At 47.0% G+C, this 19,687-nt stretch overlaps 1 protein-coding gene across 3 annotated transcripts in view; it reads left to right on the top strand.

Annotated features, from left to right (window-relative positions):
* LOC147747724 (ADAMTS-like protein 2) overlaps positions 1 to 19,687 on the top strand; it is a 381,417-nt gene that overhangs the window by 338,548 nt on the left and 23,182 nt on the right. For all 3 annotated transcript variants that reach the window (XM_086955321.1, XM_086955335.1, XM_086955329.1), the window contains 2 exons: positions 11,918 to 12,094; positions 13,956 to 14,100. In XM_086955321.1, the coding sequence (XP_086811447.1) occupies positions 11,918 to 12,094; positions 13,956 to 14,100 (322 nt within the window). The remainder of the gene's footprint in view (positions 1 to 11,917; positions 12,095 to 13,955; positions 14,101 to 19,687) is intronic.

The following is a 19,687-nucleotide window of genomic DNA, read 5'->3' as shown; positions in this document are numbered from 1 at the left end:
ATTCACACCTTTAAATGTACGCACCCAAACTGATATAGTTCTATTGTAATGGATGTTTACTGTGTGCAGCATTTCTGTGAGATGTGTTAATGTTTACATTAGACATCTGAACTCTAAAACCAAGATGGCAGCCCTCACAGGCAAAAGGCATGATCCTACAACCCTAGAGAAGCTTGGCACCTATACACTTTCCTTGAGTACACTTTTTCAAACTTTCCACAGCACCAAATCCAGTTCCTTTCAAAACATCATCTCTTCACTGCGGCCACATTCACAGTGTCACTGTTGGAACCGTATTGTCCCCTGCATGGAACCCGAATGTCCACTGTGTGTTAAACAGTTATGTTTTCCTGCCCAGAGTACCTTACTTAATGTGAAACTGGTATACTGACTTTTATTTTTGGCCCTAGCGTCACCCTAATTTAAAGTATGTGCAGAGGCCTAAGCCTGTACTGTCCCTGACAAGGCAAGGTCCAGGACCTGTCCTGTGACCTGGAGGGGCGCATCCAGTGTACCCTCATAGAAGACAATTGACTACGATCCCTGTCCTGGGTGTAGCCCATAAAGCAGTGGTCGCAGCATACCATGTTTTATGAATTTATAGTGTGACCAGACCTTTTTATCTATGTCAGTGTGAGTGTGGCCTAGTGACCACTTTCATGTAAAGTTCTGCTGTTGTATGAAACTCAGAACTTTGTACTGACATCTTGTGTGCATGTAAAGTGCATGTGCGTGTACAGGTAATGGGTGTTTGTGTGTGTGTGGTTAGTGCGTGTGTGTGTGCTTGAGTACTAAAGCCAGTGACCTGGAGGGGGCTATCTAGTGTACCCTGTAGCCCACAAAGCAGCGGTCGCAGTATACCATGATTTATGAATTTATAGTGTGACCAAACTTTTTTTTACCTATGTCAGTGTGAGTGTGGCTTAGTGACCACTTTCATGTAAAGTTCTGCTATTGTATAAACCCAGAATTTTGTACTGACATCTCGTGTGCATGTAAAGTGCATGTGCGTGAACAGGTGATGGGTGTGTGTGTGTGTGTGTGTGTGTGCTTGAATACTAAAGCCAGTGAGATCCATATTGGATGCCTCTAGGTCTCAGATGGTGGAAGTGAATTTCCTGCATCCCTTCAACTGAAAGGTGGAGACACAGACACTAAAATAAGGAAGGTGGGGAAAGGCCTACCTTTTAAAATTCCATGAAGTCTTTGAAAGCCTGGGAATGTTGATTGTACCTTCATTTGTACTGCCATTTGTAGAGGGGTAAGGGGTTGCACTGCTGTTTCTGTTGTTCAAGGTGAGAATGCTTCTAGTCGAGGCTTGACATTTTTTTTCTCCGATTACTGCTTAAGGAAGGCTGATGGCACCCAGGTACAGAAAACTTTCATTTCTTTGTGCCTCTGTTGAGAGTGCTCCTGCTTGGAGTCTGCCCCAGTGCTACCTGCTGTGAAAAACATCAATTTACATACATGCTGTATTTTGGAGAGTAGCCTGAGAAGGACACTTGAAAGAGAACCACACAAGCCAGTTCTGAAGCTTGAGACAGTAGATCCCCATTCCCTGTCTGGATAATGTGTATAAAAGTGGGATCTAGATTAGACCACGTTCTAGTCTCAACTTCTTAACTAAGAAAGGGAGTGCTTTGTAGAGTACTCAGTATCTGCCTGACAGCCAGCCTATCAGAGATGAGGTGACATCAACTGAAGTCAACCCTTTCTGCTGGAGGAGCAGATGGTCTTCCTAGAGAGCCTACAAGCCTGCCTGCTGAGAGACGGAAGATGTGTGCCTGGCCATTGTTGAGGAGAGATTGTCCTGGAGGAGAGGTCTGTGAGTTCCCAGCAAGAGGAACCCCAGAGAAAGCTGATTCTCCCTAAGAGTGTCAGGAGACCCTTTCTGTGAAAAGGTCCCACACGCCTCTGCGCAGTTCATGAAGTGAGCTATATCAGGTTTGTGCCAGCAACATGGAATATGGCAGCCAGCCACAAAGTTGATTTCCTTGTGCTACCACCACCAATAAAAGAAAAAAAAGGACTGCTTCACCTCTGTAGAGACCTCCGTAGAGAGAGACTGATCTGTCCAGGGGATGTCACTTCCTGAAGATATCACTGTAAGAAGATTTGGCCTGTAACTGCCTGTGCTTTGCGCCTGCCGACAGCTAACAAGAAGGCTGCCACTGGTAAGCCGGGCGCTGTTGCGGAAACCTGCCTCTGAATTTGCTTTCAATGCCATCTAGAAGGGCAGCAGCTGTGTCCCCACAACGGAGTCCACAGTATGATGGTCGAGGGTGAACTGCATCTGCTGCATGCTTAGGACTGTCAAGAGTGTTGAGAGCTTCTTGAGGTATACTGCTTGACTTAGCCTTCCTCATGCACGAGATGCATGAAGGTGCACATGCTGCCAAGCCCACTAGATACTGTTGTGCCAGTAAAGATGCGACACGTAAAACTACCCTTGCGCCACCACGGATGCATCACATTTGCAATGCTGCACACCGTGGCGCAAGGATAAATCAGATGCATGTTGTATCTTTTGTCGTGAGGGCAGCGTATTGCAGGAGTCGTGTCGCAAGCGCGACGCAAGTCCAGCAATGCTCAGGGGCGGCCTATACCGAACATGCTGCGTGCAGGCGTAAGGTTTCGGCGCAGTGGGCACGTAAAAGTGACTCCGTGAAATCTTGTAGATTTCACTGCGTCACTTTAACGGGGCTTCCTTGCGACCGGAACGCCCACACTGCGTACATTATACCTGATGCAGGTATAATTTAGCACCGGGTTTTACAATGTGATGCTTCTCACTAAATGCGTCACGTTGTAAATATGTTGCATAGTGGCGCATTGTTTACGACGCCAATGCGTCACAGAAGTGAGGCAACAGTGTTGTAAAGATGTTGCAAGGGGAATGGATATCTGCCCCGATATACTTTAGAACTGAGCTTCACACTACAAACAGTTACAATATTTGAGCTAACTGCCCCTGAGCCTAATGCTGCTATGAAGGTGGTGATGGTACAAGCAGGAATCTTGGTCATAGTAGGAAGGAGACAGATTACCAGGAAGGGAAGTGCCTCACTGGTAGAAGGCATCATTCTTCAACCATGTATGTTGTATCCATTGAATTGTAAAGTATTTAGTTTTGCTGTAATATTTTTTCATAATGATAAGCATCGGTCTGGATATTAATTTATTGTGTCTGTTGACTGATTTCTGGGCTCTTGTTCCCCACACTACATCTTAGAGAAGCCTGTGTCTGCTTGCCCTCTCTTCCCTGAAAGTCATGTGCTGAAAGAGTTGTAATTGGTCCAGTTTTCAGATCCATCAATCACACAGAGTTCAGGACACTGGTGGCAAACAACCTCAACCACCACAATTAACACTCATTAGCCTCTTGTCTGCCCAGTGGCCCCATGAACAGGGTCTGACAGTCACTTACTCAACATTTTCCAATCTCAGCCACAGACTTGGGATCATACTTTTCCTTTAAGAGACATTATTTTAGACATCCCATCTATTTTACTTGCTGTTGCACTTCCCCATTCTACACTGTCACGGCCCAAACACCCTTACTCCACTACTGTCTTGCACTTCTCTCCTGATTCCCATCTAAACTAATCCATCTTGCACACCAGCTGACCATTTCAAGGCCTTTCTCCTACAAATTGAGTTAGACTCTTCTCTGCCTATATGCTTTTCAGTCACCTCAATTCAGGTGTGGTACTACCTCTTTTCGAAAAACCTTTCACCTCCTTTCAGAATTGCTTCCAACCTCATTATTCAATTAAAATAGTTCTCTCTTACATCACACGTGTTATTTCTTCTGCTCAGCACAATCACTGATTTTCTGTCCTCCATCTTCTTGACCTCTCTGCAGCTTTTGACTCAGTGGATTACTCCATATTGCTACCATGCGACCAAGCCATTAGCATTGGCAACAGAACTCTTCACAGGTTTTTCTCCTGACTGACTGATGGTGCTAGAAGGGTTAGTTCCGAACCCTATCCTGTTCTCTCTGTTCACCACTTCACTTGGTAACACCATGTTCTCTATTGGTTACTCTTACCATCTCTACGCAAATGACATGTAGATATTCTTCTCTTTTCCTACCTTCTCACCTTACCTCCCTAACCGCAATTTTGCACTGGACGGCTCTCCAGTCCCTCTTTCAAAATAGAGGTTCTCTACTTTCTCACCGTTGCCCCCATCGCTTCGCCTACCATAGTCCACTTCCCGTCTGACAGCCGGATCTTTGCCTCCTCTGTTACTAATCTTGGTGTACATTTCAACTCTTTGATGAATATTTAAGAGCTTATTACTACCACCGCCACAGCAGCGCAATACAAATTAATAAGTGTGCAAAAAATAAAATATGTCCGTGTCTCTCATTCAAAAACACTAGAGCACTAATATAGCCTTATAGGCTGCCGTAGAGGGCTATACCGGCCATTAACGGCCTACTCCAGCCTTTAACAAGGGAACAGGTCTTTATTGGCCGGTATAGCCCAGCTTCGGAGGGCTATACGGCTAATAGAATTTTCTGCCACTAGAGGGCAGAATATTCTAACAAATAAAACAAAGGCCTCAGTGAGTCCGAGGGCTCCGTGCGACCTTTATTCACAGCAAAAGCTGTGAATTACCATCATTGGAATGTTGGTGTTCCGGGCTTTTACCAACCTTTAGAAGCCCGGAGCACTCCTTTGTCTTCAGTGGAGCTCCCAACATTCCAATGTTATCATTAATTTGCTAGTACTAGTATTTTCTGGTACTTATTATTTTGGGTAGGTGCAACAGCCCTTGTGGACATCTGTTAATATCCCTTTTCCTCACCAGATAAGGCGCATAGTCTATAGGAACTCCTTCCAGTTATGCAACAAAACTTGGTGGCTCTCAGCTGAAACCAGGCTTTTCCATGCTGTTAATAGTGTTTCAAATGGTTTATAGCGTTACGATGCACTAACTTGCCGCCATTCTAACCTGCCACATACTCACCAGGAACTTGCACTCCTCCAGACAACGCAGACACCATCTTGTACGGCTTCCAGCTTCAAATCTCTCCCACACAGCAAGTTTCAAACCAGAGTGAAGAGCCATCTCGTGAGATCAGAGAAAAAGTTGACCTAAAGCACTCGTTGGCTTGACCACTCAGCACTCACCAACATCTTTGCAAGTTGCCTCAGTTGAGTTTGTGTGTCTGGTTTGTGTTCCACCACCTATCATGAGATTTTCAGATGCATTCCTTTTGTATTGCATTTTTTGCCCTAGGTGGGATGGTATGCCCAGACTTGCTTACTGTGCCACAGGATTCATGCTAGCCTGGCTGATATAGGGTAATATCCAGAAACCCGCCCCAGGGTGCTTGTTTCCGGTCCAGGAGGACCTGGCTTGGCAATTCGGTCTGGACTGTTCCCAAGAGGCACAGGGTCAAGACTGATTTGCATATGGCTGGGTCTAAACTGGGGTAGCATGGTGAGCAAAAGCACGATGAATTTAACCCAGATCTCTTGACTGGGGGTGAATGTATGATTTATTCAGCATTCCGTCCATCATTTGTTTGAGTAGCACTTTTCGCCCTAAGTGGGATGGGTATGCCCAGACGTGGGTCCCTTGCTCACTGTGTCACTGGATTCAAGCTAGCCTGGCTGATGAAGGGTAATACACAGAAACCGGTCCAAGGATGCTTGTTTCTGGTCCAGGTAGGAACTGGCTTGGCAGTTCGGTCTGGACTGATCCCATGAGGCACAGGGTCAAGATGGATTTGCATATGGCTGAGTCTAAACTAGGGTGGCATGGTGAGCAAAAGAATGATGGATTTAACCAAGATCTCTTGCCTGGGGGTGAATGTATGAATACTGAGTATTCCGTCCATCATTTGCTTGCGTAGCACAACATCTAAACCTCCTCGTGTAAAAAAAAAATATATATATTAATTTGAGCCAATACATACAAATACACAATGTCCCTTTTAGTGGTGCGTAAATAACTCCCAACAAGTCTGTTGTGACTTGGGTGATTCTTCCCCCTATGGACACAAGAGGGCAGCAGACTCTCAATTATAGCTCTAAAGCTGTAAAATTGTCCTATTCTCGTCCATAAATGTGCTGCCCTCTCGACCTCTTCATTTTTCTCCATCGCTTCAGGCGCTACCCTTCTTCTTTTCCATCCCATCGCACCATGTGTAGACCACTTCTTACTTTCTCTGCCCCATGGACTGATCCGCTGTCTTGAACATAAACTACCTTCCCTGGTGATCTGTAATTTCTTGAGGATGCAACATGGCGCACCGCTGGTTTGCCCGATCACTTAACACTTGCCCTAATAGTTGGGCATCCTTCTATCCATCAGACAGGGAAACCTTACGGTTTTGTGGGGCCTAGGGCCAAACGCATTTTGGGCCTTCGGAACAGCTTTGATCTTATGATTCAGTTTCAGCTGTATCATGCCCTCTTTGGCCAAGTCACCGGCAGTGAATAGACACATTTGTTCACATTCTAAACGTGTATACATCTAATATTGAGGGATAGTGATGTGTGTTTTCAATATTGTAACGCAGCAGCAGCAGCTGCTCACTATTATTACTGCAAATATTCTCTGTGACCCTCCCATTTCTCATTTGTTTGATCTAAAAAGAAAAACGTATGCATGGGTTTTGCATGAAACAAACACATTTCTCTGCAAAATGTCTGTAATAGTCAAGTCAAGTCAGAATTTATATAGCGCACTACATACCCAGAGGGTCTCAAGGCGCTTAGGAAGGGGAGGAGGATTATTTGTCAAATATCCACGTTTTAAGTTGCTTTCTGAATGCTAGGTGGTTCTGGGTAAGGCGAAGGTAAGTAGGGAGTGGGTTCCATGTTTTAGCGGCCAGGTATGAGAAGGATCTGCCTCCCATGGTGGTCTTGTTGATGCGAGGTACAGTGGCGAGGGCTTGGCTGGAAGAACGTAGTTGGCGGGAGGGGGTGTAGAAGGACAGTCGTGAGTTGAGGCATTCTGGTCCGATGTCGTAGAGTGATTTGTGTGCGTGGGTTAGCAGTCGGAAAGTGATTCTCTTATTGACGGGTAGCCAGTGGAGGTCTTTCAGATGACCAGAGATGTGTTTGTTGCGCGGGATGTCTAATATGATCCTGGCTGAGGCGTTTTGGATTCGTTGGAGTTTCTTCTGGAGTTTAGCGGTTGTACCTGCGTAGAGGGTGTTTCCGTAGTCCAGTCGGCTCGTTACCAGAGCATGGGTGACTGTTTTCCTGGTTTCGGTGGGGATCCAGCGAAATGTTTTTTTGAGCATTCGAAGAATGTTGAAGCAGGATGAGGAGACGGCGCTGACTTGTCTGTTCATTGAAAGTGAAGAATCCAGGATGACGCCTAGGTTCCGTGCGTGGTCTGTCGGGATGGGTGCTTTTCCAAGGGCTTCCGGCCACCAAGAGTCGCCCCATGCAGAGGGGGATGTACCTAATATGAGGACTTCTGTTTTATCAGAGTTCAGTTTCAGACGGCTGAGTTTCATCCATTCGGCAACTTCTTTCATTCCTTCGTGTAGGTTAGTTTTGGCGGTGCTGGGGTCATTGGTGAGAGAGAAGATTAGTTGAGTGTCATCCGCGTAAGAGATGATGTTGAGGTTGTGTTGGCGGGCGATGGTCGCGAGGGGGCTCATGTATACGTTGAAGAGGGTGGGGCTGAGTGAGGATCCTTGTGGTACGCCACAGATGACTTCAGTGGCCTCGGACTTGAATGGTGGAAGGCGGACTCTCTGGGTTCTTCCGGTGAGAAACGAGGTGATCCATTCAAGTGCTTTTCCTTGTATTCCGATGTTACTGAGGCGTTGTAAAAGGGTGCTGTGGCAGACTGTGTCGAATGCTGCAGAGAGGTCGAGGAGGATGAGGGCGACTGTGTCTCCATTGTCCAGTAGAGTTCGAATGTCGTCTGTTGCTGCGATGAGAGCGGTCTCAGTGCTGTGTTTTGCTCGGAAGCCAGATTGTGAGGAGTCGAGGGATTTGTTGGCTTCGAGGAAAGCGGCGAGCTGGTTGTTGACAGCTTTCTCGATTACTTTGGCCGGGAATGGAAGGAGCGAGATGGGGCGGTAATTTTTGAGTTCGGTGGGGTCCGCTGTGGGTTTTTTCAGAAGGGCGGTGAGTTCAGCGTGTTTCCAGCTTTCCGGGAAGGTAGCGGAGTTGAAGGAGCAGTTGATGACGTCTCGGAGGTGCGGTGCTATGACGGAGTCTGCTTTGTTAAAGATGTGGTGAGGGCATGGGTCTGTGGGGGATCCTGAGTGGATGGAGTTCATCAGGCGGATGGTGTCCTCAGTGGAGATTGGGTTCCAGTCGTTAAGGGTGTTCACGGGGGGAGAATGTTCAGCATGTGGTTGGGTGGGTTGGTCTCCGGGTTGGTTGACGAAGCTGTTGTGGATGTCTGCAATCTTGTTGTGGAAGAATGAGGCTAGGGAGTCGCAGAGGGCTTGAGAGGGGGTGATGTCATTGGAGTTGGCCGAGGGATTGGAGAATTCCTTGACGATGTTGAAAAGTTCCTTGCTATTGTGGGCGTTGTTGTCAAGTCGATCCTTGAATGCTGCTTTCTTGGCCTTTCGGATTAGTTGGTGGTGTGTGCGGGTGGCGTTTTTGAAGGCGTCCTTGGTGCTAGTGGTTGGGTCTTTTTTCCAGGCCTTTTCAAGGAAGCGGCAAAGTTTCTTGGACTTCTTAAGATCATCGTTGAACCATGAGGCCTTCTTGTTGCCAGGTTTGCTTTGACGTTTTTTCAGTGGTGCTAAGGTGTCGGCGGTGTTGGATAACCATAGGGTGAAGTTGGTGGCGGCTTGGTCTGGGTTAGAAGAGTGGGCTGGGGTGTTTAGAAGGAGCGATGAGGAGATCTGGTCGATGGTGATTTTGTTCCAGTTTCTTTGCAGAGTTGGTTGGAGGTGGTAGATGGGTTTTGGCTTGTTGTAGGTGAAGTGAACGCAGCTGTGTTCAGTCCAGAGGAGATCCGTAGTGTGGCTGAAGGAGATATGTTTGCTGGAGGTGAAGATAGGGTCGAGTGTGTGACCTGCGATGTAGGTGGGGGAAGAGACCAGTTGTTTAAGTCCGAGGTTGGCGAGGTTGTCCAAGAGGGTGGTGGTGTTGCGGTCGTTGATCTTTTCAAGGTGAAAGTTGAGGTCTCCCAGAAGGATGTAGTCTTTGGAGGGGAGCGCGTGTGGAGTGATGAAGTCCGTGATGTCTTCACTGAATTTTGAGCGGGGTCCTGGTGGTCTGTAGAGGAGGGTGCCTCTGAGTGTGGTCTTGGGGTCGATGTGGATCTGGAAGTGAAGGTGTTCGGAGTTGGCGAGGTTGGCGTCAGCTGGTTGAGATGCGGATTGATTTCTTATGGACGATAGCGATTCCTCCTCCTGTGTGGCCGGTACGGTCCTTGCGTATGATCTTATAATCTTCAGGGATGGCAATGGTGATGTCAGGGGCGGAGGAGGCGTTCATCCATGTTTCTGTTAGGAAGGCGACGTCTGGAGAGATGGTGTCTAGTAGATTCCATAGGTCAATGGCGTGTCTGTGGACCGAGCGGGTGTTCAGAAGGATGCATTGTAGGTGGTTGGGGTCGGGAATCTGTGGTGTGGTCGTAGCGGAGATGTTGTCGGTGCCGATGAATTTGCAGGAGTAGCAAGAGAAAGGGCCATGGGTGTGTCCAGGAGCGGCTTGGACGCAGTTGGGGGCGCGACCGGGGTTAAGGGCTAGGAGGGTGGCGGCATCGTAGGTGAAGCAGGAGGGCTGGGCAGCGGGAGGGGCAGGGGGTATGGCGCTGGGCGCGGTCCAGGCGCGGACGGGCGTAGACGGGCTTACCTTTGGCGCACCTTCGGCGCGGGTTGGGCGCGGTCGCTGCGCGCGGGAACTCCTGTCATATATGGAGAGTGGAGGGGGAGGGGCGAGGGCGTCTCAGCTGGGAGGCGGGGCGGGCTCACGAGGACGCAGACCAACAACAACACAATAAACAAAATGGCAGCGTGGGGGAGGGCAGAGCACAGCGCTGGGGGTAAACGCGCTCTTAAGGCTCTGGTGTAAATACAAGTGAGGCGAAGCAGCGGTCAATGCGCAACAGTGCAAGTGAAGGAATACTCAGCAATACAATACAACTATGTCAGGAGCGAGGCGAAGCAGCGCCTATTACAGAGTAAAAAAAACGAAACTTGAAAGCAGCACAGATGCAGCACAACGATACCAGGTCTCCAGGGAGGCTGGGGAGCGACCTCACAGCAAGCACATCACTCACATTAAAAATACATTAAAGAAAAAGGTATTTAAAACTATCTGTTTAAGAATTATTCAAGGTCAGCAGTGCAAGACTCTGCAAAACATGAAAAGCTGGGGCTCTGGGCTGCCAGAACCCACTTTGCCCATGCCTTAAAACGTCTCTGCCTTCAGGTACATGAATAGTTTACAATATAGTACATGTGTAGGTGGCGTAGATACAGCACACCTTGTGTTTGTCTGCTACTTAACAAAAACATTGATTTCCAAAAAATTGCTCTGTGAGTTAAATGCTGAATGCTGACATCTGGTGGGATTTGTATGTGACAAGTTTGAATCCTAAAAATGCCCAGTCAGCTTTTCATCGTACCAAGGTCAATATGTTGGCTGCTATTACATAGGATTATATAAGGGATAAAGTAGCACTTGCTGTACATTATAAAGATATTGCAAGCCACCAAGAAGTTCCGTAGCCACGTAGAGGAATAAAGCCGGAGGTTGAGTTCCTTTATAAGGTTATGGACGCAGAAGGGGCCTTTATCCCATATAATTAGGGTTCCTGGTGTTATGGTATTCTTTTTTTTTTACATTTCCATCTATATTTATCTGTATTTATCCATATTTATTTTGAATTCTGTGTAAAAATGTAGCTGAAATTTGAATAGTTCCACATTTATTTAACCATTAAATGTGCACTCATTCTTGAATGCACGCCAGGTTTCAATGCTGTGAACACCCGTAGAAAATAAAGCAATGCACTTACATGAAAATATGCAAAATTCATTATCATCCTTGTGGATCCTATTGCTGTTAAAGCCTCTTTATTAAAATACCTTACTTTTTTAACCCCCTTACCTAGCCACACAGCTTTTAGCCTGGTAGTCATGGTAGACAGTATCTAGAATTACTCAAAAAGCAACCCAATTTCCATTTTTATCCTCATTTAAAAATAATAACAGACGAGAAAAAAAATGTTTTCCTTCTGTATTTATCTGTCAAAATCAGTCAAAACGGAAAACGGCGAGCCTTACATATAATACCTGGCACACCATCTCCTTTCCCACAAACCACTTACAACTTTGGCGTGTATTCCTTTCATGTGAAAGAATGAGCATGTTTGCAAATATGACGAATACAAATAATACCTCTAGTGCAAAGTTAAACACATCAAAAACCTGGTATATATTTGTGACAAAGAGATATTGCAAACAGCTCAATGCAAGTCAGTTTAAAAAAAGCTGCTGTCACTTAAACATATAGGAAGATTCTATCTTTTCTCTAAGGAGTGCAAACAATAAACACATTCTCTCTGCTTGTCATTGAAAGCTATTAAAATAGAGCAGGCGAAAGAAAAGCAACGTTCCGTTTTTGTTTCTTTAAACTGCTTATTCAGTTATGCTATGTGACCAGACCTGCCTTTCACTCGGCTGCTGGCAGCAGGCATTGTGACGTCAGAACTCAACTGTAATAACTTATAATATTTCAGTTCTCACACCTTTACTTTATAATCGGCATCTGGGTGCGTCACAAGGTACCAATTATAAACAAAACTGAAACTGCCATTTATACAGGGATTATAGAACCCCATGTATTTTACTCACACCTGTCATTAACAGCATTCCAAAACGGCAGAACAGACTAAATAACCATACGTACCTCTTTGCCCAAGTCCTTTTGCTCTCTGTTGCTAACCATGCTCTCTCTTTCAGTGCAATGCCAGTTGTGGACGTGGAGAGAAAACTCGCCGTGTTGTGTGTGCAGGCCTGGAGCACGGGGCGTATAAAGAGTACCCTGAAGAACGCTGTGACCTCTCCAGCAAGCCGGAGGTGCTGACTGCCTGCTTCCGGAGGCCTTGCTCCACCTGGTTTACCACCTCTTGGTCCCAGGTACTAGGCCTCGCCTATGCATGGTGGCTGCAGGCCACACCAAAGCTTATTTATGTATTTACTTACTTACTTAATGTTGTTGTAATACGCTCAGGTGACGAGAGTGTGCTACAGGACAACAGGAATACTGAGGAAAGGTGGAAGGCAAGAAGGGGGAGGGGGTGGGGGGGGGGGGGGTTCCTTATGTCACTGGAGAGTAAATACTCATTGGTAAAACCTGATCTTCGGATGCTTCCCAAAGGATCAGGTGTAGGAGTTGTTCCAGAGATGGAATAATAGGGAGTTCCAGAAACGACCCTTAATGACGTACAGCTTTCCACCAAGCTAGTTCAGCTTCGGCAGGGGCAATGTGGGATAGTTTAAGGAGGCCAAGTTCAGGCGTCTGGTCCAGTGATATGGAGGGAATCGATCTGAGATGTAGCGCTTGGTTATGGCATGCAATCGTTTGTGTAATAGGCACAGAGTTTTGAAGGCAGGCCTTTATTCTACGGTCAGCCAATGGAGCGAAGAGCAGGAGTGATGTAGTCCAAGCCTTTTAAACTAAGGATAAGACGAGAAGCAAAGTTCTGAACTCTTGTGGCCTAGTGATTTGGCTGGATGGCCCCTATGGCTGGCATTGAATTAGTCAATACATGATAAGGCTGCTGCTTTAACATACAATCTTCAGACTGAAATAGTGGGAGAAGCGCTTGGAGGTGGAAAAACACTTTTTTGGATACATTATTAACCTGAGGGACAAAGGAATAATCAGCGTAGAAGATGACTCTCAGATTTCTGACCGAGTTAACTAGAAGGCAAGGATGAAGATGAAAGAGAGGCGTCTTAAGGCTCACATTTCATTATGACTGCCTTGTGCTTTGGTGTAATAAATATTGCTCCCGATAAAAACCGACAAGATTGTGTTCAAGATTTATCAAGTGCAATAATTATCATCTACAACACGTTTTTTCCCTCAAAATGGGGCATAACGTGGATTGCTGCCAAAATATGACAAGAGGTGTGATTGATTAATATTGAAATTTGACTGGGCCTCTCTTAATGAGAGCTATAGTGCCTAATTTGAGGGGATGTTGCACTGTTTGCCCGGATTTGTCACGAATGCCAAATATTTCCCAATCTACGGCATAGTTTGAGTATTTCAACAAAAAAAGTCTCTATCGCAGACAGCTAGAAAGTTATTTAAAAAAAATACAGCACAGATGGTGCAAAGCGGTGGTAGACACTTGATGAAAGCCAGGTTTCAGCGGTTGGCTGTTGTACTTAGGTGCTAAACGAGTACTAATGGGGTGAAACATTTGCCCAGACTGTGTTAATATCCAGCATTTATGGACTGGGGAAGGCCTTTTGGCTGCAGTTTTGAAGAAACCCTTTCAGTGTAATTCAAAAAGGGTGGAAATAATGGTTTTGACTTAGTAATTTAAAATGTTTGGCTTCGTTTTTTGTGCAGAATTATGTTACACCACTGGCAATGTTCTTAACCTTATGCCAGGAGCACCCAGGGCAATGAAAACAGTTTATTTCTCTTTTTAGACTAATGTCTTGAATCTTAAAATGTTTTAGTGAGATACTTGCGTTATACATGTGTGATGTACATTATACAGCACCCTCTAACCTCGGATTTTACAGTGCTTTGCAGAGGTTGCATGCCATATAGTACGCCTGTCCTCAGACTTCACTACACTGAGAGGTCGCACAGTATCCATCATCACTTAAAAAACACAACACTTCATGACGGGCCAGCACATTTTAACTTCCTGTTGCCTGATGTTCATCTCTAATTGTTATCACTCTTTCCTCATTGCTTGTCATTCGTCACCATTTCTGATCGCTTCTCTCCCTCTCTCTTTTTCGTTCCCCACAGTGCAGCGCCACATGCGGCACTGGGCAACAGGTGCGCGAGGTCAAGTGCTACCAAGGCGAGCAGCTGGGGCAAGGCTGTGACCCGGAATCCAAACCCGAGGCCAGGCAGACGTGCGAGCTTCAGCCATGCCCAACCGAGGCACCAGGTGAGAACGGGCTTCCTTCACGGAGATGTAGGACAGGACAAGTACAGGAGCTCTGTGTCAGGGTACCACTGCAGGGACAGTGACATCACTGCAAAGAAGTGACGTCACAGCAGAACAAAGAACAAGGGTGGCAGGGGCAGAAGGCAACACAACATCACTGCTGGGATACTAAGTAACAGACATATAGAGGTTATACCTGCAGGAACACAGGTATCACTGCAGGAACAGATGGTTACAGCGAGGACAGTGACAGTGCTGAAGGGATAGCGGTGCTACTGCAGCACTAGTGACCCCTCTGCAGGATCCCTATTGCTCTCCAGCTTCTATATGTTGCCTAAATATTTCAGTGGATTGAGTGCCCACTTTACGAGTTTGTTGTTAGAACCAAGACTTTGAGGTTCATTTTGTATGTTGAGCTGTCTGAAGTGATGGGCGCGCATAGGGCCCACGAAATACTATGCGTTTCGCGCCATCACCGATCAACAAGTCTCTTTCCAAAACCTTGAACAATCGAGCTGCTGCCTTTAAAATATATATATATTTACATTTATTTATTTATGCAATTTTCTCATCCAGGTACAGTACATTTCAAAAACAATTCACCATCAAGCATATCCATATGTCAAACTAGCACAGACCCTAATTGCAAATGATACTGAGTGGACCTAGGTTACAAAACTCCGCAGTAAAGCATGCGATTACACAGCTGTAGAGCCAACAACCCCCACGGGGCAGGCAGCGATATTACTACTCTCTTCGTCTTGACCCTCTGTCAGTGTATCAGTACTCTGTAATACAGCTCCCGCTTGTGCCCTCCCCTCCCCACTCTCCACCTCAGACCCCCAATCTTTATATATCCTGTAGAATCCCCAAAAATTCTTTGGCTGGCTACGCGGAGGGAGCAGTTCGCTGTAGTTCTCCGTCTGAGTGCAGCAGTATAGCATGTCATGCGACCATCTTTGCACTGTAGGCACAGGACCCTTCATCCAGCATAGAGCCACTACCCTTTTAGCTATTAAAAGTCCCATGTCTATTAGCCTACGTACTGATTTTGGTATTGCCTTGGAAAATCCCAGTAGTGCTAGCGCTGGGTGACTTCCACTATCCTCCCCAGTTCCCTGAAGACCTCTCCCCAGTAGTTCTGGATTCCGGGGCAGTACCAGGCTAGGTGTATGAAATCAGCTGTCTGTGCACCACACCTCTCGCAAATCGCTTCGTCCCTGAGGCCATATCTACATAACTGCTCCGGTGTGCAGTATACTCTGTTGAGAAATTTTAAATGTCTGTGTTTCCCATGTAGTGAGATTCTTCGTGTGTTCGATCAGCAGTACTGCCACATCATGTCATCAATTGTGGTTTGCAGGTCCCTCTGCCAGGCTAGTCTGGCCACCATGCAGTCATGTACCCTAGGTGACTTAGCTATCCTATAAATATTGGTAACCAGCTTATGAGGAGAGTTACAACATGTGTAAGTTCAGGGACCTCCGAAGGCTCCTACATGACCTTGCCAAAGTGTTCCATCATGGCATGACACACCCTATAAAACTGGAATCTCTGCAATTGCGTTGTAGCTTCCAAACCCTCCTGTACCTGTTCCCAAGTTTTGGCTGTACCATCATGAAATAGATCTGCCACAGCATGTAGGTTCAGCGATTGCAAAGCTCTAATCACTCCCCTGTCCCTGCACGGTGCCAGCCAGCGGCCCATTCAATGGGCATAGATGGTTTGTATAGCAATGCTCCTGCCTGCTGTTGCAGCATGTAATGCCAAGCATGCCTAGTGGCATTTAACGAGTCCAGATAGCCTGTCCTGCGGTCTGGATCTTCGAAAATTGTCACAGGAGGTGAGTGCGGAGCAGCGAAAAGCTTTTCCATACGCAAATATGGTATACCCGTCTCGCCATGTATCCAAGCATGCAGATGTGAGCACTGTGCCATCCTGTAGTATAATTCAAAATCCGGTGCTCCTAGGCCGCCCATGTCGTATGGTAGCGTAAGAACCCGCCATTTGACCCTCGCCTGTTTGCCCGCCCATGCTAGCTTTAGCATCAGCTGCCTCAGTCTGTGGAAGGAGGATCGGGAGAGGACTATTGGTATATTGGTGAATAGGAACAGCATTCTAGGTAAGACTACCATTTTCATGATTGATATCCTCCCCATCAGGGACAGGGGGAGCTTGCACCACCCCTCCACTTCGTCTTCCAGTTTATCAATAACCCTGCAGTAGTTTTCCAGCAGAATCGTCTCTGGGCCTGTGTGCAGATTAATCCCTAAGTACCGCACGAAGTCCGTAGTCCATTGCAACGGGTACTCCATCTCGAATTCTTCCGTGACTGGGGTCAGAGGGAAGACCAGTGACTTGGCCCAATTCACCTTAAGGCCTGACAAAGCCCCAAAGTTCACCACTTCGCGCAGCACAGCGGTCAAATTTTGTTCTGGCTGCCTCACGTACAACAGCGTATCGTCTGCGTATGTAGATTTAACTATGTTGTATGTCGGAAAGTTGATGCCTTCGTGACTGTGATATTCCCTTAGAGCGCACACCAGGGGTTCCGCTACCAGCGCATATAATAGAGGCGATAGTGGGAAGCCTTGTCTCGTACCTCTAGTGATAGGAAAGCTATCTGTGACTAGGTTTTCTATCCGTACCTGTGCAATTGGTTTATGATACAACGTGCCAATGAGTTGTAAAATATCTGACCCCAGCCCCATTCTCGTCAGCACCCTACGCATAAAGGGACATTCGACCGAATCGAAAGCCTTCTCCATATCTAGAAAGACCGTCACAGCTCTCACATCTTGCCGCACATGTTGCCAAACACCGTGCGAATGTCTTACGTTAGGTTTCTGTGTGGTATAAAACCTGCTTGTTCCGGGGCGACCAACAGTGGAGCGAGAAGAGCCAAGCGGTTAACTAATATCTTAGCTAATATTTTCGTATCCACATTTAAAAGGGACAACGGTCAATATGAGCTGCACTCTTCCTGCGGCTTCCCCGGCTTAGGGATCGCCAGTAGTACAACCTCCCTCATAGAGCACGGTAGAGTGCCCTCCATATACAGGTCGTCGAAAAGCGTGGCAAGGTGAGGCAAGAGTATATCTATGTATGCCTTGTAAAAAGCATCAGTGAGGTCGTCCGCAGCAGGCGCACTATGGGATTTCATGCTCGACAGGGCTTCTGCAATTTCATCTTTTTCTATTGGGAGCATTAAAAACATTAATACCGCAGGTTTTATGTCACATGCCAGAGGGGTGCTGACACGGGTGAATCCCAAACCAGCTTACACTTTAGATCTGTTGGAGTCAGACCCCAATGGGCGCTATGTCATTTCGAGATGTAGGGGTAGAGGGCTGGATTTGATGGTAGTCAATACATATGGCCCCAACTATGACTGCCCGGAATTATTTTTGCAGTTAACCTCCACGGTGCAAAGGTTGCAGGGTGAGTTGATTCTGTGGGGAGGAGACTTTAACATGGTTAGGGACCCATGTTTAGATAGATCGGCTGGTCCATACCGCAAGACATCAGTGGCTGCGAAGGCGCTAGAGAGTGGGATGATACGCGTAGATCTGGTAGAAGTATGGCGAGCACGTAATCCGATACCTGGAGGCTACACACACTACTCAGCATATCACAACATACACACCCGTATAGATTACTGGTTAGCTTCCACTGTGTTACGGGATAGCATACAGTCCTGTAAGGTGCTACCGCGCACACTCTCAGATCACTCATCGATACTGCACACTCTGACTACCCCCAAGAAAACGATACCTCCTTTTACCTGGCGCTTCCCGCCGTACTCTCTGTTGGACCCGGTTTTTAAGGGGGAAGTAGCGGAGGCCATAGAAGCCTTGTTTGAGGTCAATGTGGGCTCAGTGGATAGTTTCCAGACTGTATGGGAGGCATTCAAGGTTTACATCTGGGGCATTGTAATGGCGAAACACTCCGGGGTCTTAAAGGACATACGGAAGAGGTTGGCGGACCTTGAGCGGAAGTTAAAGCAACTAGAAGAACAGATGAGACAGGAGGGGGGTACGGGAGGGGTGGAGGAACTGAAGGCCCTTTTGGAAGACTACCATGAAGCAGCGGATAGTGAAATAAAACACCTTGGAAAATATGCCACAGCTCGCACTTACGGAGAGGGGGAAAGACCGGGCTCTGTTCTAGCGCGGAACCTGAAAGCGAAGAGGGGGAAGACACTTATCACGCAGGAGAGGTCAGAGGGGGGAGATATGCTTACTGAAGAGGGAGAAATAGCGGATCGATTTTGGCGCTATTACTCTGAGCTTTAGACATCCAGATTAGGTGACGGGGAGGAAGAAGTGCAGGACTACTTGGAACACATAGCGCTACCCACCCTCTCTGAAGTGCACAGAGAGTTCCCTGGAAGCCCTTTGCTCCTCAGTATTGTTCTTGTTTGCGGAAGGTGCGTCTCCTGCAGCAATGCCACATCGATATTGTGCCTATGTAGGTAATTGAACACCCTCCAGACCTTAAGGTAATCATTAAGTCCCCTGATGTTCCATGTTAGGGAACTCAGACTGTCTATCAATTTCAGCTCCACTCTCCCGTCATCCCCTGCTATGAGTTAGGGGTACATCTGTACTATGTGCAATCGCTAATGTGCATGACCCAAATAGGTCCCTCTGCGCTGTTGAGGCCGCTGTAGGAAGGTGGATACCTGACTATGGTTACCCCCAACTTTTTGCCTGGTGTTTTGCTGGTTTTCTGACTTAGTTGACCTGGGACCCTGCTATTCAGGGCCCCAGGCCTACTGCTCTCTCTCTAAAATGGATTCCATGTACTCTATTACATATCTAATTGGATACTGAGTCACCTTATCAGTCCCTGTACAGCATACCTTAGGTATCCAGGGCATAGGTGTACCCAGGGCCTACCAGGGGCTGCAGCATGTATTATGCCACCCCTGGCTGGCCATCCAAATCTGACACAACTGGCTGCACGACAGCTGGGGCAAGGTGGTGTAAACACCCTTTGCTTTAGATATAGTATCTCTATATCTAACCCTAAAAATGGACACATGTATTCCTATCAGTCACTCCTATGGCAGGCCTTAACAATCCTGAAGGTAGAGTGCTTGGAATTATGTGAGATGGTGCTCTGGCATGAGCTGAGCCCGTTTGCAGCTTGCGGAACCAAGTCCTAATATCTGTTCCATGGTAACGCGTACCATATACTCTTAAGTGCATTATAATCCTCGCGGTTATTTGCTATCTTTGGTATCACTTTATCAAAACATGTCGAGTAAGGTGTCATACGAATTGGAATACTAACCCCTCGCCAATTCTGGTGACGGGGTTAGCATTCCACCCTTCTAGAGGGACACGACATGTATGTAACTGTGAACCCCGGTTAAAGTTAACTCGAGCCTCAGCATCACAAAATGGATGCTGCCACCACAGACACAAGTCTGACCTCCTGCTGCTGGGAGTCCTTCCAGCGAGGAGAGCTTGGACAAAGGGTTTCCTGTCAGGGGCGGTGCTAGCACCATCCCAGACAGGGTTTTGTGTATCCCAGGTAGGCAGGGCTGAGAAGGAAGGTGACTGCAAGTGGCACCCCGGTG

Source organism: Lissotriton vulgaris, chromosome 1_1, assembly GCF_964263255.1.
Source record: "Lissotriton vulgaris chromosome 1_1, aLisVul1.2, whole genome shotgun sequence".
Taxonomy (NCBI): domain Eukaryota; kingdom Metazoa; phylum Chordata; class Amphibia; order Caudata; family Salamandridae; genus Lissotriton; species Lissotriton vulgaris.
Note: the sequence above shows the minus strand (reverse complement) of the source record. Positions and strands in the feature narration are given on the sequence as shown.